The following is a 23,044-nucleotide window of genomic DNA, read 5'->3' on the forward strand; positions in this document are numbered from 1 at the left end:
GGGCGGCGGCGGGGAAGGTGACAGCGGGAAGGGCGGGAGGGTGGGGGGAGGCCGCGGAGCCGGTGGCGCAGGCACGGACGGACGGACGGACCGGCCGAGGGACGGGCGGGGCATGCGGGCGGCCCGGCTCTAGCCCGGGTGCGCGGCTCCAGCCGCAGCCATGGAGCAACGGCTGCGTGCGCTGGAGCAGCTGGTGCGGGGTGAGGCCGGCGGGGGCCCGGGGCTCGACGGCCTCCTGGATCTGCTGCTGGGGCTGCACCAGGAGCTCAGCGGCGCCCCCCTGCGCCGGGAGCGCAACGTGGCGCAGTTTCTGAGCTGGGGTGAGTGGTCAGGGCGGCACCCGGGGAGGGAGGCCCGAGGGACACCGACTGGAGCTCCAGACCCCTCCCCAGGAACACACACTCCTGAAACTCCACTGGAAGATACAGACCCCTGGCACTATCTCTAACGCATGCTTCGGGATTCCCCCTGCCCGCTCACTCACCTGTACCCCTCACCCTCATTTGGAGAGGCGGACACAGGTACACACACACACACACACACAAACACACTTGTTCCCAGCTGTAAATCAACCCCAGGCATATGCGACCAAATCCACGTCCTCCACATTGTCACCTACAGGATTCCTTGGTCACAAGTCACACCTCTTGCTCCACACAGGACACACTGAGGCAGACGCCCGTTTGTGTCACACAAACACACAGGCTTTCTCAAACCCCATTCCTCATGGACGCTGGGCACTTCGCCCCAGGGACGCTGGGCTAAGCACTTCGCCCCGGGACCCTTCTCATCTCCAGCTCTGACACATGCATTCACAAATCCTTTGGACGGCACATTGCACAGACACTCCCCCCACCTTGCAGGTCCTCCCCAGCCCCTTTGTTGGGGGGTGGGAGGCTGGTTGAAAGTGGGTCTGTACCCTTTCCTAGCTGACTCATCTAAATCCTCGGGAGTGGCTGGCCCGGGGTGACCCTGAACCCAGTGTGGGCACTGGCGCCAGCACAAGGGTTCCCTGGTCACACCTGGCGGGGCTCTGGGGGGAGGGTTAAGGATTGGACCTGGAGGGTGAGGTGAGGTGGGGTGTTTGCCCAATGGGCAGCCAGCGTTCTTGGCGCTCCTGAGTTGTGGGTAGGCACAAGGCTGGGCCTGGGACTGTTGGGGGGCCTGTCACACAGCCATGTCACTTCTGCCTGGGGTGAGGGCAGTCAGAGGCCCTGCCCCTGTTGCCTGCCTGTTTCTCTGTAACTCTTCCTGTGTTATGCCTCTGTCTGAGTTGTCATCACCCCCCCAACCCCCTCGCATGACACCCACACCTGTGTGTGTGTTTGCACACACGTCTGTTTCTTCTCCCTGCCTGCCTCTGGCACCTCTGCCTCGGACCCCAACATAGGGGACGTCTGTTGACATCTCCCGAGGTAACTCCAAGGGCGTGACTCATGCCTCTCCTGCCCCAACTTGTCCCTACTCCTGCCCAGAGCCCCCACCTCCCGTGGCAAGCCAGGGGGACTGGGTATCCTGTCCAGGGGCCTAGATCTTCTGGGCTTGTGGGCACCAGTCTTGGCGTGTGTGGCTGGTGGTCACCATTCTGATTTCAGCTCCCCCTTGGAGGCTGGTGTCTGCTCCTCCCCACACAACCTGGGAAAGAGACAATTAATTTTTGTAATGAGGTTTCCACACCACCCCCGCTGTGGGGATTCAGCCTGATAAACCTGTGGAACAGCTCTCTGTCCCACCCACAGGCCCGCCCAGCTGGCAGGGAGCTCACCTCCTGGCAGGGGGAAACTGAGGCAAGGCGTCAGACCACCGGTGCCCCCAGTCCTCACTGGTCACTCCTGTCTTCCTCAGTTCCCAAAACTCCATGCCCTTCCCCCTGGCCTGGGGCTACTCCAGTCCTGGGGAGGGCCTGGGAGTGGCTGGAGTTGGCCCTCAGGGGAATGTGGGGACCATGATGCAGAAGGAGGCTCCTGACTGAGCAAAAGCCCCATCCAGAGAGGGAGGAAAGGCTCCAAGAGGCAGGGCTGGCAGGCCTGGAGGGGATCCTAAGTATTCACGCCCTCAGGTGCTGGCATTGGGTACCAGGTAAAGGTTTTTGGCCCTGTTTTTGAGTCTTGTGATTATCTGGGCAGGCTGGTGTCTGTGCCTCCAGTGGGGGCCTTACCTGGGGAGCACTGCAGAGTCACTGTCCTCCCTGCCCTCAGGGGCTGCTCTAGGCCTCACCGACAGCCAGGTTGTACTCTACTTTCAGAGTCCCCAGACCCAGGCCCACAGCTTCTGAATGGCAGAGAAACCTCTCTGGGGACAAGGAATGTCACCTATCCAGATTCCCAGACAGGCCCTGGCTTGACCCTGTGAGGGGCCCAGAGCTGTGAGCTGGGGGTAGGAATGGTATCCTCATGGTCCCTAGGGTGACCTGGCCAGCCAGGATTGAGCCTCTGACTGGGGAGGACTACAAGTTCTATCTGTGCTTGGGATGGAGGCTGCCTGGAGTCTGGAGCAAGGGTCTAGGGAGCTCCCAAGGCCAGGTGGTCCATGGAATCAGGACCCTCACTTGCCCATGCTCCTCATCATGGCCCAATAGGCCCTGGCTCTTATCGGGTCCCTTGGCTGGGTTGTCTCTGGTAAAGTCATCCCTGGCCTGGCCTTGTGGGAGTACCCACAGAGACAGCTCTGCATCTACTCTGTCCCCTCAGCCAGCCCCTTTGTAGCAAAAGTGAGAGAGCTGCGTCTACAGAGAGATGACTTTGAGATCTTGAAGGTGATTGGCCGAGGGGCCTTTGGGGAGGTGAGCAAAGGTCTTGGGGTAAGTGGGGAGGAGGGGCTTTGTACCTGATCTGGGTTAACCTCAGTCCTTGATGTGACCTCAGGTTGCTGTAGTGAGGCAGAGGGACAGTGGCCAGATTTTTGCCATGAAGATGTTGCATAAATGGGAGATGCTGAAGAGGGCTGAGGTCAGTTGGGGGTCTAATGCCCCCTGCAAAGGGGTGGGGGAAGGTGTGTGTACCGCCAGGGGGACAGTTGGGTCATAGGGGTCAAACCCTTAAAAGTCACTTTTCTCCTACTTCTTTCTCTCTCTCTCTCTCTTTTTTTTAATTTATTTTTATTTTATGTTTTATGAGTGTTATGCCTGCTTGTGTGTAAGTACACCCATGTCATGCAGTGCCTGCTGAGGTCAGAAGAGGCTTTGGATTCCCCTGGAACTGGAATTATGGATGGTTCTTAGCACCCATATGGGTGCTGGGAATCGAACCTGGTCCTCTGTAAGAGCAGTCAGTGCTCTTAAATGCTGAGCCATCTCTCCAGCCCCTCTCTTTCTCTTTTTTTAATATTTCATTTATTATTTTTACGTGTATGAATATTTTGCCTGCGTGTATGTGAGTGTGCCACATGTATGCAATGCCCATGGAAGCTAGAAGAGGGCATCACAACTGGGATCTGAATTCTGGTCCTCTTCATGAGCAGCCAGCGCTCTTAACCGCTGAGCCATCTCTCCAGCCCCAGTAAACATTTTTTAAGAGCAAGCGGGGCTGTACCCATTCTCTGTATGGTAACATGGAGGCCCACAGCCATAAAGCCTAGGCTTGAGCTTATCCAAGGCTGGCCTGGAGCTGAGCAAACCTGTTCTCTTGGTCAGAGGCTCTGGGCTTTTGAGTCCTTCTCCATTCCCTGAGCTAGGGAGGGGGAGTTCCTGGGATCTGATCATACGCTATCCCCTGCTCCCCCAAACCTGATTCAGACGGCCTGTTTCCGGGAGGAGCGAGATGTCCTGGTGAAGGGGGACAGCCGCTGGGTGACTGCTCTGCACTATGCCTTCCAAGACGAGGAATATCTGGTGCGGATCTTTGGATGGTACAGGAGCCTTGCCTGGGATAGAGAATGAGAAGGAAGGCCCTTGGGGAGAGAGGCGCTGGGTTCTCCTAGGACTGGGAGGCTCCTACTTCCCACCAGTGCCTAGACTTGGAGCCCCCTTCCTTAGCTCTGCTTAGGAGCTGGCCACCCTGGAGTCATCGGGGACACAGCCCCGTCTTCCCAGAGCCCTATAGAACCAGAGTGAGGTAGACATATGTGTCCCTATCCCATGTCTGACTCTTGGCCTCACCCACTGCCCTCCAGTACCTGGTGATGGACTACTACGCTGGCGGGGACCTCCTCACACTGCTGAGCCGTTTTGAGGACCGCCTCCCACCCGAGCTGGCCCAGTTCTATCTGGCTGAGATGGTGCTGGCCATCCACTCGCTGCACCAGCTGGGCTATGTCCACAGGTGGGACTTCAAGCGCTGTCACTCCTGTCAACCCTACTACATAGGTGGATGGCAAGTGTTTGTTGTGTGTTTGCCATGCCCAATATGGCGGGGTGCTTTGGATGTGGACTTCCCTTGAAATCTCCTTCCAAAAGCCAGTGTGCCCATCTTACAGATGAGGAAGTCTGAGCATAACACAGGTAAGCCCCTGGTTCAAGGCCACCCAGCTCATGGTGGCAGAGCTATGGTGTCTACAAGGGTATATCTGACTCCTGCACCCTCCACAGTGCACTTTGAAGTCCCTGGAATCATCTCTATGGGTTGTTCCCCCAGTCTAGCTGCCTTCTTCCTCACCACCTGCCTTCACTAACTCCCACATGTATGCACACACAGCTCACATGTACACACAGGAACACATATGTGTATGCACACAGGCAGGTGTACATCTGAGCATGCACCTAAACACACACACACACAGAGATCACGCCCTTCACTTTCCGCCTTCCTTCAGGGACGTCAAGCCTGACAATGTCCTGCTGGACATGAATGGCCACATCCGCCTGGCAGACTTTGGCTCCTGTCTGCGTCTCAACAATAGTGGCATGGTAAGAACCCTGCCCAGAGTTGGAGCTGAGGATACCAGGTCTAGTATGGGGCACTGGGCTCTAGGCAGGGAGCACCTGGAGATTGGGGTTCCCCGCCCAGCCCTGAGGCTTCATGGTACCAACACCCCTACACAGGTGGATTCATCAGTAGCAGTTGGAACCCCAGACTATATCTCTCCTGAGATCCTGCAGGCCATGGAGGAGGGCAAGGGCCACTATGGTCCACAGTGTGACTGGTGGTCCCTGGGAGTCTGTGCCTATGAGCTGCTTTTTGGGGAAACACCCTTCTATGCTGAATCCCTGGTGGAAACCTACGGCAAGATCATGAACCATGAGGTCTGGCTGCTGGGCTCTGGGGTTCAGGGGAGAGTATGGCACACCTATACTGTGTGGTTGTTGATGCTTGTAGGCCAAGGTGAGCTCCCAGCATGACCCACCTGTCCCCTAACCCATAGGACCACTTGCACTTTCCCTCGGATGTGCCTGATGTGCCTGCCAGTGCCCAGGACCTGATCCGCCAGCTTCTTTGCCGCCAGGAGGAGCGGCTGGGTTGTGGTGGGCTGGATGACTTCCGGAAACACCCTTTCTTTGAAGGTGTGGATTGGGAGCGACTGGCCACCAGCACAGCCCCTTACATCCCTGAGCTCCGTGGACCTATGGATACCTCCAACTTTGACGTGGATGATGACACCCTCAACCATCCAGTAAGTGGCAGGTGCCTTTGCAAGAGGCTGCTGCCTTGACCCCCCCACCCCCACCCCAGATGTTTCCCAGAGCAGCTGCTGGCCTGGGTGAGGCCTTTGGACCTCTGGAACTCATGAGAGTTAGGGCTCACCTGGGCTGGCTTACTTGCACTGAGGTGGTTTATGCCAAGTGAAAACCCTTTGACTCTAGCTGTTATCCTAGTAACAAGAGTTCAAATAAGGAAAAAAACTCCCAGCAGCCTCTGGAAGACCTTGAACACAAGACTCATGGGAATTGTGGTGGGGGGCTGTGTTCCCCTGGGTGCATAGCCAGTTTCTGGGGTCTTCTGGTTTTCCCTGTCTGTGGCTCTGACTCTTCCCTCTCCTGTAGGAGACGCTACCACCGTCCTCCCATGGGGCCTTTTCAGGCCACCACCTGCCATTTGTAGGCTTTACCTATACCTCAGGCAGGTGAGTTTGGTCCTCACACCTACTGGGAAGCTGAGAGTAGGTGTGGCCCATCAGTGCCCTGAGGGAAGAGACAGAATGGCTTCCAGGCTTCTGCAGGTGGCAGGTGCTCTAAGTCCTCTGTCCTCAGGGCCATGTTCCTGGGACATATTCCAACACATGGCCATCTTGCTCAAAAGGCTGTCAGATGCACTGGGGTCATAGCAGAGGCTATGGCAGCTCCTACCACTGGCCTCACTTACCTCTTTCAAATGGGTGGGAGGATCGCTCCCTCAAATACCTTGGGGTGGCCTGAAGCCCCAGGAGAGGGCTGGTGAAGAGTGCTCCAGGTAGAAGGAATGCTCTGAGCAGCACACCCTGAGGGCCAGGCGTGGGCCAGTGGGCCCATCTTGCCAAGGCCTTTTGCAAACCCTTGGTAAACGTTATTGATTTTTATTTTTATTTATTTTTTTGTCTTTTTGAGACAGGGTCTCCCTGTAGCTCCAGCTGTCCTGGAACTCACTATGTAGACCAGGCTGGCCTCAAACTCACAAAGATCCGCCTGCCTCTGCCTCCCAAGTGCTGGTATTAAAGGCGTGCATCACCACGCCCAGCCCAGGTTATTGACTTTTTTGGGGGTGGGGGGTGGTCTTTTTGAGACCTGTAGCCCCAGCTCGTCTGGAACTCACTATATAGACCAGGCTGGCCTTGAACTCACACAGATCCACCTGCCTCTGCCTCCTGAGTGCTGGGATTAAAGGCATGCATCCAGCCCTCAGTGTGGAGCTGGCATGTCCCAGATGTTTCTTGGATGGATAAATAATGATTGATACAGGAGGGTGGGAATCTTTGGGAGTGGGTTTTCTGCCAACAGTGTTCCCCTGTACCCATCTCAGCCCCAGTCCTGAGAAGAGCTCTGAGCCACAGGCTGTTCTGGAGAAGGTGGAATTGAGCTGGAGTTGCCAAGGTACAGAGGCAGCTGGGCCAGGGCTGGGGTTATAGGTCAGGGTGAAGGGTAAACTGCTGCAGGCCTGGCTGCTCACCTGTGTGGGTCCTTCCCTGTGTCAGAGGCCCTGCATGGCCCCTCCCAGCCCCAGGAGCTGGTGCGGCTACAGAAGGAAGTCCAGACTCTTCAGGAGAGACTGGCAGGTATCTTTCCCCAAGCCTACAACAGCCTGCATCCTTTCTGGGTTCTAGTCCTGCCCCTGCTCTGGGTATGCTGTGTGATCTTGAGGAAGTAGCTCAGTGTTCTGAGCTTGGGAGACCCTCCCCTGGCTGTGAGAGTGCTTGGCTAAGGCTGGGGTGGTCTTATGTATGGATCTCAGTGACTATTCCTGACAGAGGCACTGAGGGACAGCAAGGCCTCCTTGTACCACATTGATGGCCCCCCAGCAGGGAGCCTAGACCCAAACATTGAACTACAACAGGAAAAGGACTGCCTCAAGCAGGTAGGACTAGGTGAGGTGGGTTAGTGGCCAGGGCTCTGTGTCATGACTCCATGTCATAAACCCTGACTGGGCCTTGTTCTCTGTGCTCTGGCTCCTCAGGAGTTGGCCGACACTCAGGCAGCACTGAAGGTGCAAGCTAATGAGCTGTGCCGAGCCCAGGACCGGCAGGAAGAATTGCTCCAGAAACTATGGGAAGCCCAGGAGAGAGAGGCAGCCACAGCCAGCCAGATCCAGGCCCTGAGCTCCCAGCTGGAGGAAGCCCAAGTTGCTCGGAGAGAAGTGGGTGGCAGGAGTGGAAGGGGACAGTGTCTGGGACCTTTGTTAAAGTTGTTGAGAACCCCATAGGCCTTGTAAACCCTATGTGCTAGTGGAGGCTGAGCAGGGCCTGGTGGTGAGGGTGGGTGTCTGGGACCTCCTCTATCTAGCTGAATGAGTCTGTGCCAAAGTAACAGAGGTAGTTGGGTGGGCAGGATCAGCATCAGCCTGTCTCTGTCCCCCATCACAGCTGGAGGGCCAGGTGGCAACCCTGAATCAGGAGGTGACCCAGCTCCAGGGACAATGTAAACAAAGCCGTGAGGAGTCATCCCAGGCGAAGGTATTGAAGTTTCCCCCCTGTGGCGAGAGGCACTCCCTCTCGGGCTGTCCCCTCTCAGGGACCCAGGCCCAGGGATGGGTGGGCCATGGCTTCTGGAGCTCCCGCCTTGACCCCTCTACACATTGTCAAGACCGTCCATACAGCCTCTGAGACCAACGGTATGAGATCACTTGAAGGTCAGCCTGAGGAGGCCCAGCTGAGGAAAGAGGTGGCTGCTCTGAGGGAGCAGCTGGAGCAGGCCTGCAGCCACGGGTGAGCACACGGCAAGGGCAGCCAGGAGGGGACAGGGCAGGCTTGGACCAGGAGTCATGTCCATCTCCTCCTCAGGATCAGTGGTGGCAAGGAGGAGGCTCTGTGCCGGCTACAGGAGGAGAACCAGAGGCTGAGCCGGGAGCAGGAGCGGGTGAGCAGGGCAGGTGGCAGGCAAGGGGACAGACTGGGTGGCAGGAGGGTGGGGGCAGAGCTCCAGGGTCCCAGATGCTGGGCACACCGCAGCATGTGGGAATCGTGAAGGTAGATGGTGCTCAGAGTGTGTGTGTGTGTGTGTGTGAGAGAGAGAGAGAGAGAGAGAGAGAGAGAGAGAGAGAGAGAGAGAAGGAATCTGTGAGGAGGTTAGCAGGGATTGGGGAACTGGTAAATACTCAGGGCTACAAGGACCACTGGGGTCTTCCTTCGGGCCCCCAGCTGGTAGAAGAGCTGGAGCTGGAGCTACAGAGCAAACAGCGTTTGGAAGGCGAGCGTCGGGAGACGGAGAGCAACTGGGAGGCCCAGATCACTGACATCCTCAGCTGGTGGGTGCCGTGGGGCTGGGCAGGACTGGGCAGGGATGAAGACCCAAACCATGACCCTGAGCCCTTTCCCAATCAGGGTGAATGATGAGAAGGTCTCAAGAGGCTACCTGCAGGCCTTGGCCACTAAGATGGCGGAGGAGCTAGAGTCTTTGCGAAATGTGGGCACCCAGACACTCCCCACCCGGCCTCTGGTGAGCCCCAGATTTTAAAAAAATATTATTTGGGGGGTGTGTGTACATGTGTACCATGGCATGTGTGTAGAGATCAGAGGACAGCTTGTGGGAGTCGATTCTTTCCTTCCACCATGTGGGTCTTGGGAATTAAATGCAGATCTAATGGCTTGGCAGCAAGCACATGTCCCTGCCGTCCATCTTGCTGGCCGTCAAGACCTAGCTTTATGCTGAGGGGTAGGGCATAGCAGAGTGAGGTCTTTGGGTCTGGCCAGGCAGCATGGGCAGCTATATGCTCCAGTGGGAGGGAAGGCATCTCGGAGGCTTCCAGTCCCAGAGGGTATCTTATGGGTACCCTCCTTGGCCACCAGGATCATCAGTGGAAGGCTCGGCGGCTACAGAAGATGGAGGCTTCCGCCCGGCTGGAGCTACAGTCAGCGTTGGAGGCTGAGATCCGGGCCAAGCAGAGCCTACAGGAGCGACTGACGCAGGTGCAAGAGGCTCAACTGCAGGCTGAGCGGTGAGACCAGGGGTCGATACTGCAGGAGTGGGGCCCACACAAGGCCTGTGGTGACCATTGCCCCCTTCCCTCAGCTGCCTGCAGGAGGCTGAGAAGCAAAGCCAGGCCCTGCAGCAGGAGGTGGCTGAACTACGAGAGGAGCTTCGAGCCCGTGGGCCAGGGGGTGAGTGGCCACAGCACGCTTACCCCGGAGCCAATCCCTGACTCCAGCCTTGTGGACACCAGGGTGTTCCCATGACAGCTGAGCTGGTATGGAGGGACATCTATTCCTGTACATTGCTGTTTATACCAACACCTGTCACCCAGCACTTACTGAGCACTTCCATGTAGCAGACTCCCGTAACCCTCACCTGCGGTCATTTACTGTAGTACTTTACTGAGGTAGAAACCAGGCCCCACCCCCTGACCCCTGGTTTCTTAGCCCAGGGACGGCACCTCAGTTACCCACACCTTCTGTCTACAGATGGCAAGCCTTCCACCTCTCTCATCCCTTTCCTGTCCTTCTGGAACACAGGGGTAAGAACCAAGCAAAGGGGCTGGTTGGGGAGGAGTCTTGGTGAGAGGCATGGTGGTCTTAACTTTGTCCCACCCATACTCATCCCCAAAAGGATTTTACCAAGGACCCTGGCAGCTCAGGGGAAGCCCCAAGACCTGCAGCAGAGTCAGAGCTGAGGCCGGAGGGCCGCCGCAGCCTGCGCATGGGGGTGAGGACAGGCTGGAGACCCTCAGGAGGGGCTGGGCTGCCTGCCTGCTCCCACGCTTCTGACTTGTTCACGCACCTTCCCACAGGTAGTGTTCCCCAGAGGGCCTGCAGCCACTGCCCCTGCAGAAAACCCTCCTGCTAAGGTCAGTGTACAGAGGGGTGCGATAAACTGGGGCATCAAGCCCTTCAGTCCTTTTCCAAAAATCCCTCTGGAACCCCTGCAGGGTTTGGGGGGTGGGGGTGGCACTGGTTTTCTGCCATGGCCTCACAGGCACTTGGAGCTCACACTGCTGCTGGCGCAGCCTCTTGGCTAACTGACCCTTTTGGGATGGAGGATGGGGTGCAGGGAGGCCCTGGCAAGTATGGTGATAGTGTGCACCCCTCCACAGCCCGGCTCACACACACTGCGTCCCCGGAGTTTCCTATCCCCTACCAAGTGTCTGCATTGTACTTCCCTGATGCTGGGCCTGGGCCGCCAGGGCCTCAGCTGTGACAGTAAGAAACCCCTTTCCTTCAGGACCCTGCCTCTCATCACTACCCCAAGCTACAACCCTGACACATCAGGCTGTTCCTCAACCCAGCATCACCTATGTCTCTTGGTCAAATTCCCCATTATTTAGTTTTTCTTTTCTCACTCGATGGGCAATAGGTGACAGTTAAGATACCATCACCCCATGGGAGCTGACTGGGAAGGCTCAGGTCCTGGTTCTGGACTTCCCTGCCCTGCCTCATCACCACTTTTAACTCTCCATTCTCCTATAGCCTGTGGCTACTTCTGTCACTCTGCCTGTGCCCCACAGGCCCCACCCTGCCCTGTACCCCCTGAACTCCTCCGCACAGCTCTGGGAGTGCACCCTGAAACAGGCACAGGCACTGCCTATGAAGGCTTCCTGTCGGTGAGCTGGGGCTGGGGGATGGGAAGGACAGGCATGGGTGGGCGTTGAGGTGCTGCACAGCCCTCCATGCCTGCTTCCCCCTAGGTGCCACGACCTTCGGGCGTCCGGCGGGGCTGGCAGCGTGTATATGCTGCCCTCAGTGACTCCCGCCTGCTGCTGTTTGATGCCCCTGACCCTCGGGGCAGCCTGGCCAGTGGGGTCTTCCTTCAGGCCTTGGATCTGAGGTAGATTCTGCTGGGCAGTGGCACAGGACAAGTGACTGGTGGGTGAGGGGGCCGTCCAGGGACAATATAATGTCTTCTGTGTCCTGCCTACCTCCCAGGGATCCCCAGTTCTCAGCCACCCCTGTCCTGGCCTCAGACGTCATCCATGCCCAATCCAAGGACCTGCCACGCATCTTTAGAGTGAGTGTTCAGGGAAGGATGGACCCAGCCACCATCTGCCTTCCTGTGCTGGCCATCTTGGTCACTCCTGCATGTCCACTCCTGCCAGCCTCCTCACTTCCACACGATGGCTTCCGTACCTCTGTCTATAACCACCATGGGCTTGCCCACCCAGGAATCTGGATTCAGCCTGTCTGGTTTAAGATTGGCGTTTAAACTGGACATGGTGGCGCACACCTTTAATCCCAGCACTCGGGAGGCAGAGCCAGGTGGATCTCTGTGTGTTCAAGGCCAGCCTGGTCCAGGGAACTCACTACAAGGAAACCCTGTCTCAAAACGACCAAATAAAAAAAAAAAGATTGGTGTTTAAAGCCCCTTCAAGGACTCACAAACAAGGCTCTAAGCCACCCCCATCTGAGTCTACAGACTTCCTAGCCCTCAACCCTGGTGTCTTTCTCTGCCGTGGACACACCTTGCTCTTTGTAGTTCCCAGGGTGCCTTGTATCCATGTACAGCTCCTTCTTGGTCTCAGCCCTCTGCACAGAACTGCCAGGCTAAGCCCCTTGAACCCAGGTTAACTGACACCTGGGCGGTGTGCTCGTCTTCTGGACCATCATCCTTCATCTCTTGGCCTAGCTTTGGGATTCTACTCTCTTGTTCCCACAATGCTTATCCTTCCCCTGTTGTGAGCCTGTCACTGGGCTCTGGAATTGCTCATGTGTTTGTCTGGTCCCATCTGGCTTCCCCCTGCCTAGCACTGCACCTGTCTAGCCGGCAATTGGTGCTAACAAACATCAGCGCATGGAGGAAGGAAGGGAGGAGAGGTGGGTGGCTCTTGGCCACAGCCCTCCAGCCTGACTCCTTGCCCACAGGTGACGGCCTCCCAGCTGACTGTGCCACCGACCACATGTACTGTGTTGCTCCTGGCTGAGAGCGAGGGGGAACGGGAACGTTGGCTGCAGGTGCTGGGTGAGCTGCAGCGGTTGCTGCTAGATGCGAGGCCGAGGCCCCGGCCGGTGTACACACTCAAGGAGGCCTATGACAATGGGCTGCCACTGCTGCCCCACACGCTCTGCGCTGCCATCATCGGTGAGCCTTGCGCCGAATGGTGTCACTCTCAGTGTGCTGGGGGCGGGGGGTCCAGGCCTGCAGGGAGGCACTGGCTTAGGTTAGTCACGAACACAGTACCATTCCCGCCACCCCAAGTTGTAGAATCCACCCTGGGCACCAGAGGCCTCAGCTCTCCTCCCTGGGTAGCTATGTGATGAGCCAGGGGACAGGGAACCTGACTTCTTGCCACTTCATTTCTTTACATTCTGGTTTTCCCTTTTCTGAAAGAGTCTCAAGTGAGTGGCAAGAACAGAGGCTTTAGGGAGAAAGAAAGGAGTCTTAGGAGGCTGAGATACAAGGCTCCAGAGGTCAGGCTGCCAAAGGGAATTTCTGATACCTTGTCTCAAAAAAACAAAACAAAAACTAGGCGGGGGGTGATGTCACACACCTTGATATCAGCACTTGGGAGTCAGAGGCAGGTGGATCTCTATGAGATGGTGACCAGCCTGGTCTCCACAGTGAGTTCCAGGCCATCTGGGGCTACAGAGAGAACCTGTCTCAAACAAAACAATCAAAACAAAATAAAACAAAACAAAAACATCAGGCATGCTGTGGTACATACCTCCCAGCACTTGGGAGATTAAGATAGAAGGATAAGGAGCTTGAAGTCATTCTTGGCCAGACAGGGAGTTTGAGGTAGCTTGGGCTACATAAGACCCTGTTTCAAAATAACAAAAACAAGGGGCTGGAGAGATGGCTCAGCGGTTAAGAATACTGGTTGTTCTTGCAGAAGACCCGGGTTCGAGTCCCAGCATCTACATGGCAGCTAACAACTCTCTGTAACTCCAGTCCCAGGGGATCCGACAGCCTCTTCTGACCTCTGTGGGCATTGCATGACCTGTACTTACCTACATGCAGGCAGTACACACATATATATAAAGTAACAAAAATAATAAATCAAAAACAAGCCAAAATGAGGTAGCAAAATGACTCAACAGGTAAAGGTGCTTAACACCAAGTCTGATAACCTAAACTCAATCCCCAGGACACACATGATGGGACAGAAGGAAAAGTCCTCTGACCTTCACACACACACACTCTCTCTAAATAAGTAAATAAATAAATATAATTTAAAAATGAGCCAGGCGTGGTGGTGCACGCCTTTAATCCCAGTACTCGGGAGGCAGAGGCAGGCGGATCTCTGTGAGTTCAAGGCCAGCCTGGGCTACATAGTGAGTTCCAGGACAGCTGGGGCTACAGGGAGACCCTGTCTCAAAAAGACTGAAAAAAAAAAAGAAACAAGGCTGGTAGAAGCAAACAAATTCCTCTGACTTCCACATGTACATCATAGCATATGGCATGTACATACATACTCACACTCAATGTGCACACAAACACAATAGTAAATGTTTTGTTTTTGTCTTTTTGTGGCAGGGTCTCCCTGTAGCCCCAGCTGGCCTGGAACTCACTATGTAGACCAGGCTGGTCTGGATTTCATGAAGATCCATCTGCTTCTGCCTTCCAAGTGCTGGGATTAAAGGCCTGTGCCACCACACCTGGCTTAAATAATGTTTTAAAAATTATTTTTTAAAAACGGGAGGCTAAGCTGGGTGTGGTGGCACACACCTTTAATCCGAGCACTTGGGAGGCAGAGGCAGGAGGATCACTGTGAGTTCGAGGCCAGCCTGGTGTACAGAGCAAGTTCAGGCAGCTGGAGCTACAGGGAGACCCTGTTTCAAAAAGACCAAAAAAAAAAAAAAAAGGAAGGCTGGAGAAGTGGCTCAGTAGTAAAGAGCACTTGCTGTTCTTGCAGAGGACCTGAGTTCAGTTCCCAGCACCCACATGGTGACTCAGAGCTGCCTGTAACTCTAGTTCCAGGGGATCCAGTGCTCTCCTCTGGCCTCCACAGGCCTGTATGCATGTGGCACACATAAATATTTCCAGGCCAGTGGGCACACATGCATACTCAGAAAAAAAATTTTTTTTAATCTTTGGAAAAAACAATACAGATCTGATCTGGGTGTAGTACCACATACACGTGAAATACCAGCACTTGGGAAATGAAGGTAGGAAGATCAGAAGTTCAAAGCCAGTTTTATCTACACAATGAGTTTGAGGGCAGTTATATAAGACTCTGTTTCAAAAAAGACCCAAAACAATTAGGGCTGGAGAGATGGCTCACTGGTTAAGAGCATTAACTGCTATGGCAGAGTACCCAGGTTCGATTGCCAGCACCCACATGGCAGCTAACAACTATCCGAAGCTCCAGTTCCAGGGAAATCCTATGCCCTCTTACGACCTCTTACAACACGGGTGCACTTACACACATGCAGGCAATACACTCATACACATAATCAAATATTTAAAAACACAAAGCAAAACAAAACAAGGGGGTGGGGAGGTGGCTATTGCTGAGGAGCAGGTTTGGTTCCCAGTACCTACAAGACATCTCAAAACCATCTGTAACTTCAGTTCCTGGCAAGCCAATGCCCTCTTCTGGCCTTCTTTAGGCATACACCTGGTGCACGTACATGCATACAGACAAAATGCTCATACACATAAAATAAAAATAAAATCTTAATAAAAATACAATAAGCAGGGCACAGTAGCTCATGATGGTCATCCCAACATTTAAGAGGCTAACTAAGGCAGGAGGATTTCCTCAAATTCAAGACCAGCCTGGGCTACCTAGTGAGTTCCAGGCCAGCCTGAGTTATAGAGTGAGACCCTGTCTCAATAAGACAGCTACCAGGTGTGGTGGTGCATGCCTGTAATCCCAGCACTGGGGAGGCAGAGGCAGGTGGATCTCTGAGTTCCAGGCCAGCCTGAGTTATAGAGTGAGACCCTGGCTCAATAAGACAGCTACCAGGTGTGGTGGTGCATGCCTGTAATCCCAGCACTGGGGAGGCAGTGGCAGGTGGATCTCTGAGTTCCAGGCCAGCCTGAGTTATAGAGTGAGACCCTGGCTCAATAAGACAGCTACCAGGTGTGGTGGTGCATGCCTGTAATCCCAGCACTGGGGAGGCAGTGGCAGGTGGATCTCTGAGTTCCAGGCCAGCCTGAGTTATAGAGTGAGACCCTGGCTCAATAAGACAGCTACCAGGTGTGGTGGTGCATGCCTGTAATCCCAGCACTGGGGAGGCAGTGGCAGGTGGATCTCTGAGTTCCAGGCCAGCCTGAGTTATAGAGTGAGACCCTGGCTCAATAAGACAGCTACCAGGTGTGGTGGTGCATGCCTGTAATCCCAGCACTGGGGAGGCAGAGGCAGGTGGATCTCTGAGTTCAAGGCCAGCCTGGTCTACATGATGAGTTCCAGGTCACCTCCCTGGATTCCCCCTGCAGCTGAGGCCCTCCCTGAGCCAGCCCCAACCTGCAAACCTATGGTCACTGGGGCAGGAGCAGGAGCCACAGCAGAGATGAGGGTGTCTATGGAGCGTGGAGCTGGGACTTGCTTGGTCCTTGCCCTCCTCACTGTCATCTTTCCTCACAGCAGCCCTACAAGAAAGGCACTGTCCTCTGTTTACATAAGGGGAAAGTGAGGTGTCAGAACCCTACAGTTCAAGGTAGTGGGCCTCTTACCCTGACTGCTTTCACTGAGGCCCTTCCCCATTAGAGCCAGTCTAAACTGTGAGAGAGGGGCTGGAAAGATGGCTCAGCAGTTGAGAGCATGGGCTGCTCTCTTAGAGGGCTCAGGTTTGGTTCTCAGCACCCACCTGGCGGCTGACAACCATCCTTAACCCTGGTTCCAGAGGATCTAATGCCCTCTCCTGGCCTCCATGGGCATTGCATAATGGGTGCACTTAGATGCATGCAAGCAAAGCACTCATAAAAATTTTAAACTGTGGGGCTGGAGAGATGACTCAGTGGTTAAGAGCACTGACTGCTCTTGCAGAGGACCTGGGTTCAATTCCGAGCGCCCACATGGCAGCTACGAACCGTCCTCAGCTCCAGTTACAGGAGAATCTGAAGCCCTCTTCTGGTCTCCACGGCATTGCACAACACCAGTGCAGTCACATACATGCAGGCAATACATTCATACACATAAAATAAAAACAATAATTTTTTTTAATTTTAGAGGTTGGGGATTTAGCTCAGTGGTAGAGCGCTTGCCTGGCAAGCGCAAGGCCCTGGGCTCAGTCCTCAGCTCTGGGGAAAAAAAAATTTTAACTGTGTTAGCTGGGCATGGTGTCGCAGGCCTTTGGTCTCAGCACTTGGGAGGCAGAGGTAGGTGGATTGCTGTGAGTTCAAGGCCAGCCTGGTCTATAAAGTGAGTTCCAGAGCTGGGGCTACAGGAAGACCCTGCCTCAAAAAGACCAAAATAATAATAATAATAATAAAACTGTGAAGTAAGGACAGATGTCACTGATCAAGCTCTCTCACCATGACCTTCTCTCTCCAACAGACCAGGAGCGGCTTGCCCTGGGCACTGAGGAGGGACTGTTTGTGATCCACCTCCACAACAATGGTACCACAGGGTTGGGCCAGGGTGGGTGTGGGCCTGGGTGGGGCCAGTCCCAGGGGACAGAGTTGGATGCTCCTCTCTCCTGTTAACCCCACAGACATCTTCCAGGTGGGGGAGTGCCGCCGGGTGCAGAAGCTGGCTGTGAGCCCTGCTGCGGGCTTGCTGGTCGTGCTGTGCGGTCGGGGCCCCAGTGTGCGCCTCTTTGCCTTGGCCGAACTGGAAAATTCTGAGGCAGCAGGTGCCAAGATCCCTGAATCCCGAGGCTGCCAGGCGTTGGCAGCTGGGCGCATCCTGCAGGCCCGCACCCCAGTGCTCTGTGTGGCAGTCAAACGCCAAGTACTCTGCTACCAACTGGGCCCGGGACCAGGGCCCTGGCAGCGCCGCATCCGGGAGCTGCAGGCACCTGCACCTGTGCAGAGCCTGGGGCTGCTGGGTGACAGGCTCTGCGTGGGTGCAGCCGGCACCTTCGCTCTCTACCCGCTGCTCAATGAGGCTGCGCCCTTAGCGCTGGGGACCGGCCTGGTGTCTGAGGAGCTGCCACCATCCCGAGGGGGCCTGGGCGAGGCAATGGGCGCTGTGGAACTCAGCCTCAGTGAGCTCCTGCTGCTCTTCACCACCGCTGGTGTCTACGTGGATGGCGCTGGCCGCAAGTCACGAAGCCATGAGCTGCCATGGCCAGCGGCACCCACGGGCTGGGGTAAGGCAGGTGGAGGCCCAGCCAGGTGGGGCCAGGAACCTGCAGTGTTTGGAAGACAGGGTCCAGCCAGCGCCTGGCTTGGCCCTGGAGATCCTGCCACCCTGTTCTACCCTGGGCAGCTTGTTTGGACTCTTCCTTTTCCTGGCCTGTGCCCCTGTTTCCCTCACCTGCACTGTCCTCTTCCTGGCCAGTCCTAACATGTCCAATTTCCATGGGCTAGGGCCTGGGGCTACTACCCTTTCTGTAAATGGCCACCATAGTGACTGCCTTTGCACTCCCTCCTCCTCCTGTCACTGCTTCTTTGGGTCTCTCCTGTGTTCAGACCTCTGTCCTGGGTCTTATCACCTACTCATGACTGCTTTGGTGCACTGGGGCCTGCAGAAGAGGCTGGGGCTAGCCTCTTCATCCACATGCAGCACCAGCCCAGACAAGCATACCACCGCTATGCTTGTTTGGAGGAATGAACAAATGAAGGGGGCAGAGGCTCAGTCTGGTGTGGCCATGGGTACTTGGTGTGATGGCTAGCGGCTAGAAGAAGGGGACAGCTTCCTTTGGGGTAGGGTCTTGGGCTTGAGTGTAGCACAGACTGCCAAGAGCAAAGTTCCACTCTCCCTCACTGGCTGTGTGACTGACCTTGGTTATTTGCTCTGGGATTTCATTCCCTCATCTGTAATGTCCAAGATCAGGGGTGATGACAGAACCTGCTTGGAACTCTAGGGAGAGTCAAGGGAGGACAAACATGCCAAGCATCTGGAACTGTGTGGGCATGTAGTGACTGCTGGGGCTGTTATCTCATTCTTTATGGAGTTGGGTGGAGCAACTGGGAGAGGCTCCCGAGGAAGGACCTTTGCCATGGCAGGGCTCAGGGTATTCCATGTGGAACTGAGGAGGAAGCCAGCCCAGAGAGGTGTCCGACTTACCTGGGGTTGCACAGTACAGACTTTCCCATCTACAGGTTACACAGCGCCCTACCTAACAGTGTTCAGTGAAAACTCCATTGATGTGTTTGATGTGAGGCGCGCAGAATGGGTGCAGACTGTGCCGCTCAAGAAGGTGACGGGCCACCCAGAACCCTGGGGCTGCACTGGGATGGGGTGGGGTGAGTGACATGGCCTGACCTCTGTGCTTGCTGCCGCATCAGGTGCGGCCCCTGAATCCAGAAGGCTCCCTGTGCCTCTATGGCACTGAGAAGGTCCGCCTGACCTACCTCAGGAACCCGCTGGCAGGTAGGGAGTGTGCATGTGTGTGCACCTGTGCACAGGTGTGAGCCCGGAGCACCTCCCCAGCTCCCTGCTTTTCTACAGAGAAGGACGAGTTTGACATCCCCGACCTCACTGATAACAGCCGGCGCCAGCTGTTCCGCACCAAGAGCAAGCGCCGATTCTTCTTCCGGGTGTCGGATGAGCAGAGGCAGCAGCAGCGCAGGTGCGCACGTGCGGTGGCTGCTGGGCGGGGCTTTCCCTTGGGGCGGAGCTCCCAGCCCGGGGGCGGGGCGAGCTTGCTGCCCTCACCCCCTCTGCCTGCAGGGAGATGCTGAAGGACCCTTTTGTACGCTCCAAGCTCATCTCACCGCCCATCAACTTCAACCACCTGGTGCACGTGGGCCCTACAGACGGGAGGCCCTGCTCCAGGGATGGGCCCCGGGTGAGTCCTCGGCAGCCAATCACAAGCCTGGGTGATGTGGCTGATCCAATAACAGGCTTCTGTTGATTGCTTGGGCTGCTGAGGCAGGCGACTCGTGTCCCTGGATACATCCAATGCCAGAAGCCGAGTGCAGTTCATTTAGCCTGTGCTTCCCGGTCCTAGCCCGTCTGTGCTGTTCCCTGCTAGGCTCAGGAACAGAAGAATCGGGGTTCCCGGAGTTCCGGACCGCAGCGGCCCCACAGCTTCTCAGAGGCATCGAGGCGCCCAGCGTCCATGGGCAGTGATGGCCTCCCTGGAGAGCCAGACCCCAGTAAGGGCAGCCCCTCAGCCTCCAGTACTCACACTCCTCCCCAAGATGCCACTCCTGAACCCTTAGATTTGACCCAGGCATCTTGTCCTTCCATCCCCTCCCATCTTAACCAGCCGTGAAGAGGAAACCTTGGACATCTCTGTCCAGTGAATCAGTGTCCTGTCCCCAGGGGTCCCTGAGCCCTGCAGTGTCCCTGATTCAGGTGAGCCAGTGGGTGGGGCTTTCCCTCCTTCTTCAAAGTTCAGGCAGTTTTCTTCTGGGCTGAGCAGTACACTGACATAGGAGGCCAGAGGACCAGCTGAGCTCTTAGGACCTGTCCCTGGGGGCAGGTGGACCAACTGGGACTCTTGGCTCCCTCTGTCCTAGATGTGTGTTCCCAATGGGGGAAGGGAAATCCCTCTGAGCTTAACCTATCTGTAAAATGAGGGGGTTACCGTGACACCTGTATGAGTCGATGACACCTGTATGAGTTAGTGATACCTGGCACAGTGCCTGGCGCATGGGAGGAGGGCCCCAGGACAGGAGCTCTTAGGATTATATGGGTGTATGTGTTAGGCAAACATGATAGCCACTATACTACAGAAACATCTAATGTGTAGAGATGCATGTGTCTGTGTGTCAGTATGTGCATGCCACAACAGGAGTGTGGAGGGCAGAGAACAATTTTCCAGATTTAGGTCTCTTCTTTCACTTGGTTCCTAGGTAGGGCAGAGTCTCTCTCCTTTCTGCACTAAGTGCTCCAGGTGGTGGGCCCATAAGCTTCTGACTGATGTCCCTCCCTGCCTCCCATCTCCTTAGGAGTGCAGGGATTACAGATGTGTGCCAGTGCATCCAGCTTTTTACCTGGGTCCCAGGGACCAAACTTGGGTCATCAGGCTTGTGGGGCAAGTATTCTTACCCGCTGAGCCATCTCCCCTGCCCTAGGATTTTAAAAATTATTATTTTGCCGGGTGCAGTGGCACATGCCTTTAGTCCCAGCTCTCGGGAGGCAGAGGCAGAGGCAGGCGGATCTCTGTGATTTCAAGGCCAGCCTGGTTTACATAGTGAGTTCCAGGACAGCCGGGGCTACAGGGAGACCCTGTCTCAAAAAGACCCCCCCCCAAAAAAAAACAAATTATTATTTTTTTGAAGTGCTGGGGATCAAACGGTCTTGTACAGGTATGCTAGACAAACACTCTTAACACTGAATATGTTTATGAGTGTTTTGTTTGTATGTATGTAAGTGCACCATATGCATGCAATGTCTTGGAGGCCAAAAGAGGGCTTTCACGTCTCCAGTGGCTCCCATCTACCCCCACACCCTAGTCCCACAAGGTCACTCAGAACTCCAGCCCGCCATGTTCTTTCATACTTCCAAGTTCCAGCCCCTGTTGTTCCTTCTACTTTAAATGTCTTTTCCTGTCCTCAACTTGATTAGCACCCAGCTGCCCTCCACTGTTACCTTCAGAATGCCTGACCACATGCTCAGGTGCAGTATCACTACCTCCTCCCTCTGTTGGCTTGTGCTTTGGTTTTCCTTTCTTCCCTCTCTCCCTCCTGCCTTTCCTCCTTTTTTTTCTTTTGACCGGGTCTCAAGTAGCCTGGGCTGGTCTCAAACTTGATACGTAGCTCAGGCCAGCCTTGAACTCATGATCCTCCTGCCTCCATCTGCTGAGTGCTGGTAGTTACAGGCACACACCTCTACACCCAGTTTGTGCTGCAGTGTTCTTCCGTGCCTGTCTTTACTCAGCTGTGGGCTCCATGGTAGTCGGGGGTCAGTTTTCATTTTTCTGCCCAGAGTAAAGCATGTTTGTTGACTAAACGTAGAACAGAGTGGATGAACAAACTCTGGGTCTACTGCTGAATGCACAGGCCCGCTCCAGTTCTCTGAGAACGCAGCCATCACCACCACACCTCAAGTATAACTTCCTCTAGGGCCTTGCCACTTCAGGCATTGGGTTCTTGGCCGGCCTCCAGGAGGCACTAGCACCATGAGGAAAGGGTCCTCAGTCTCTCTTCCCACCTGACTTCCTGTTCTCTCCCCTCCAGGTCTCAGAGCGGCCCCGAAGCCTCCCCCCAGCCCCTGAGTCAGAGAGCACCCCCTGATGCCCTCTGGCAGTGCCCTCCCAGTCCCAGGACAGAAGGAGTGAGGGAGCAAAGAGCGTGTGGAATGCCGTACTCCCGCTGGTCCGGGACACGTGGAAATTCAGACTCAGGGAGGGCCTAGGTGGAGGGCTAACAGTGAGGCTTGCCTGGGTGCCCAGGACTAGGGGGTCCTGACTCTCCACCTTTGTCCCTCCTTTCCCTGGGCTCCCAACCTAGGCCTGCACTGGCTGCTGGGGGTGCCATGGCTCTGGTGCCCGGGGATGATTGTGCCAAAGCTGTGTTTTCCAGGGCCAAGCCCTGGGAAGCTTATAGGAGTCAGGATGAGGGCTGGAGAAGGACGGGTCCCTGCAGGCATGCTGAAGGTATTGTCTGTGCGCCTGGTCTCCCTCTGAGACCAAGACGGCATATCCTGGTCTCTGCTCAAGGTCAGGCTGGGAAAGATGGGCTCTGATTCAGAGGAAAGGAGATGCAGGTGAAGGAGGTGAGAGCAAGGCAGGGAGGAAAGGAAGTGAAAGAGGAGGAGACAGAGGAAGTGTGAAGAAGAGGAGGTGAGGGACAGAGTGAGAGAGGAAGAGACTGGAGAGAGCAGAGGAAGAGGAGGAGGCAGCGAGCTGGGACAGAACCAGACCGGGGACCCTTCTCTGGGGATGACGGACTTGGGATGGGGAGCAGGACTGTTGCCAGCTAATCCATCCAGGGGAAAATGGTTCCTAGGCAGGGAGGGGAAGGGAGGGTATTTATAAGGGCTTCTTGGTGGGAGATGGACACCCTCTGGGGGCCACTGGAAGATCTCTGCCACACTTTGGCTCTTCCCAGTAAGAGGGGGTCCTTTTTCTCGAAGCTTCAACCAAATGTATTAGGGGAACATAGGGGGCATTTTCTTATTGATCACAGTCATTATTGTTGTTATTATATTGCTATTTTTATTAAACCTCCCTCTCCTGAAGTATGGGGGGTAGAGTAAGTATTTATCTCCTTAAATACCACATTCCTGGAAGGGATAGACCCTGATGCTCTGTGATGCAGCAAGAAACCAATAAAGACAACTTTATAAGCTGCTGGCTTCCCAGCCTGGGTCTGTCCTCCTGCAGTGCAAAAACGGGGAGTAGGGGAGGAGGAACATCATAGACAGTTCAGGGGTAGTGTGTGTGTGTTCACATGGGTACATGTGTGTAGAGGCCCCAGGACAACATTGGCTATAATTCTTCAGGAGCTGTCTGCTGTGTTTTTGTTGTTATTTGTTAGGGGTTTTGTTTGTTTCTCTTGTTTTTCAGACAGTCTCACTATGTAACTGGCTGCCTGGAATTCTCTCTATAG

At 55.4% G+C, this 23,044-nt stretch overlaps 1 protein-coding gene across 1 annotated transcript; it reads left to right on the plus strand.

The window, feature by feature from the left end:
- Positions 1-58: 58 nt before the first annotated feature.
- Cdc42bpg (CDC42 binding protein kinase gamma) lies at positions 59-22,784 on the plus strand. The gene is made up of 37 exons (XM_008838899.3): positions 59-320; positions 2,691-2,782; positions 2,865-2,948; positions 3,734-3,829; positions 4,111-4,259; positions 4,750-4,843; positions 4,979-5,179; positions 5,299-5,547; positions 5,918-5,997; positions 6,870-6,940; positions 7,042-7,122; positions 7,315-7,421; positions 7,521-7,700; positions 7,927-8,016; positions 8,147-8,268; positions 8,344-8,419; positions 8,701-8,807; positions 8,884-8,998; positions 9,349-9,497; positions 9,572-9,660; positions 9,961-10,013; positions 10,106-10,201; positions 10,287-10,343; positions 10,590-10,695; positions 10,963-11,096; positions 11,181-11,320; positions 11,419-11,500; positions 12,352-12,568; positions 16,932-16,994; positions 17,089-17,688; positions 18,644-18,741; positions 18,830-18,914; positions 18,993-19,113; positions 19,215-19,332; positions 19,519-19,642; positions 19,756-19,844; positions 21,671-22,784. Exons 1-37 carry the CDS (start codon positions 161-163, stop codon positions 21,725-21,727), a joined length of 4,632 nt encoding a protein of 1,543 aa, XP_008837121.1. The 5' UTR covers positions 59-160; the 3' UTR covers positions 21,728-22,784.
- The last annotated feature ends 260 nt before the right edge of the window (positions 22,785-23,044 follow it).

Source organism: Nannospalax galili, unplaced genomic scaffold (assembly GCF_000622305.1).
Source record: "Nannospalax galili isolate Female #2095 unplaced genomic scaffold, S.galili_v1.0 scaffold1659, whole genome shotgun sequence".
Lineage (NCBI taxonomy): Eukaryota > Metazoa > Chordata > Mammalia > Rodentia > Spalacidae > Nannospalax > Nannospalax galili.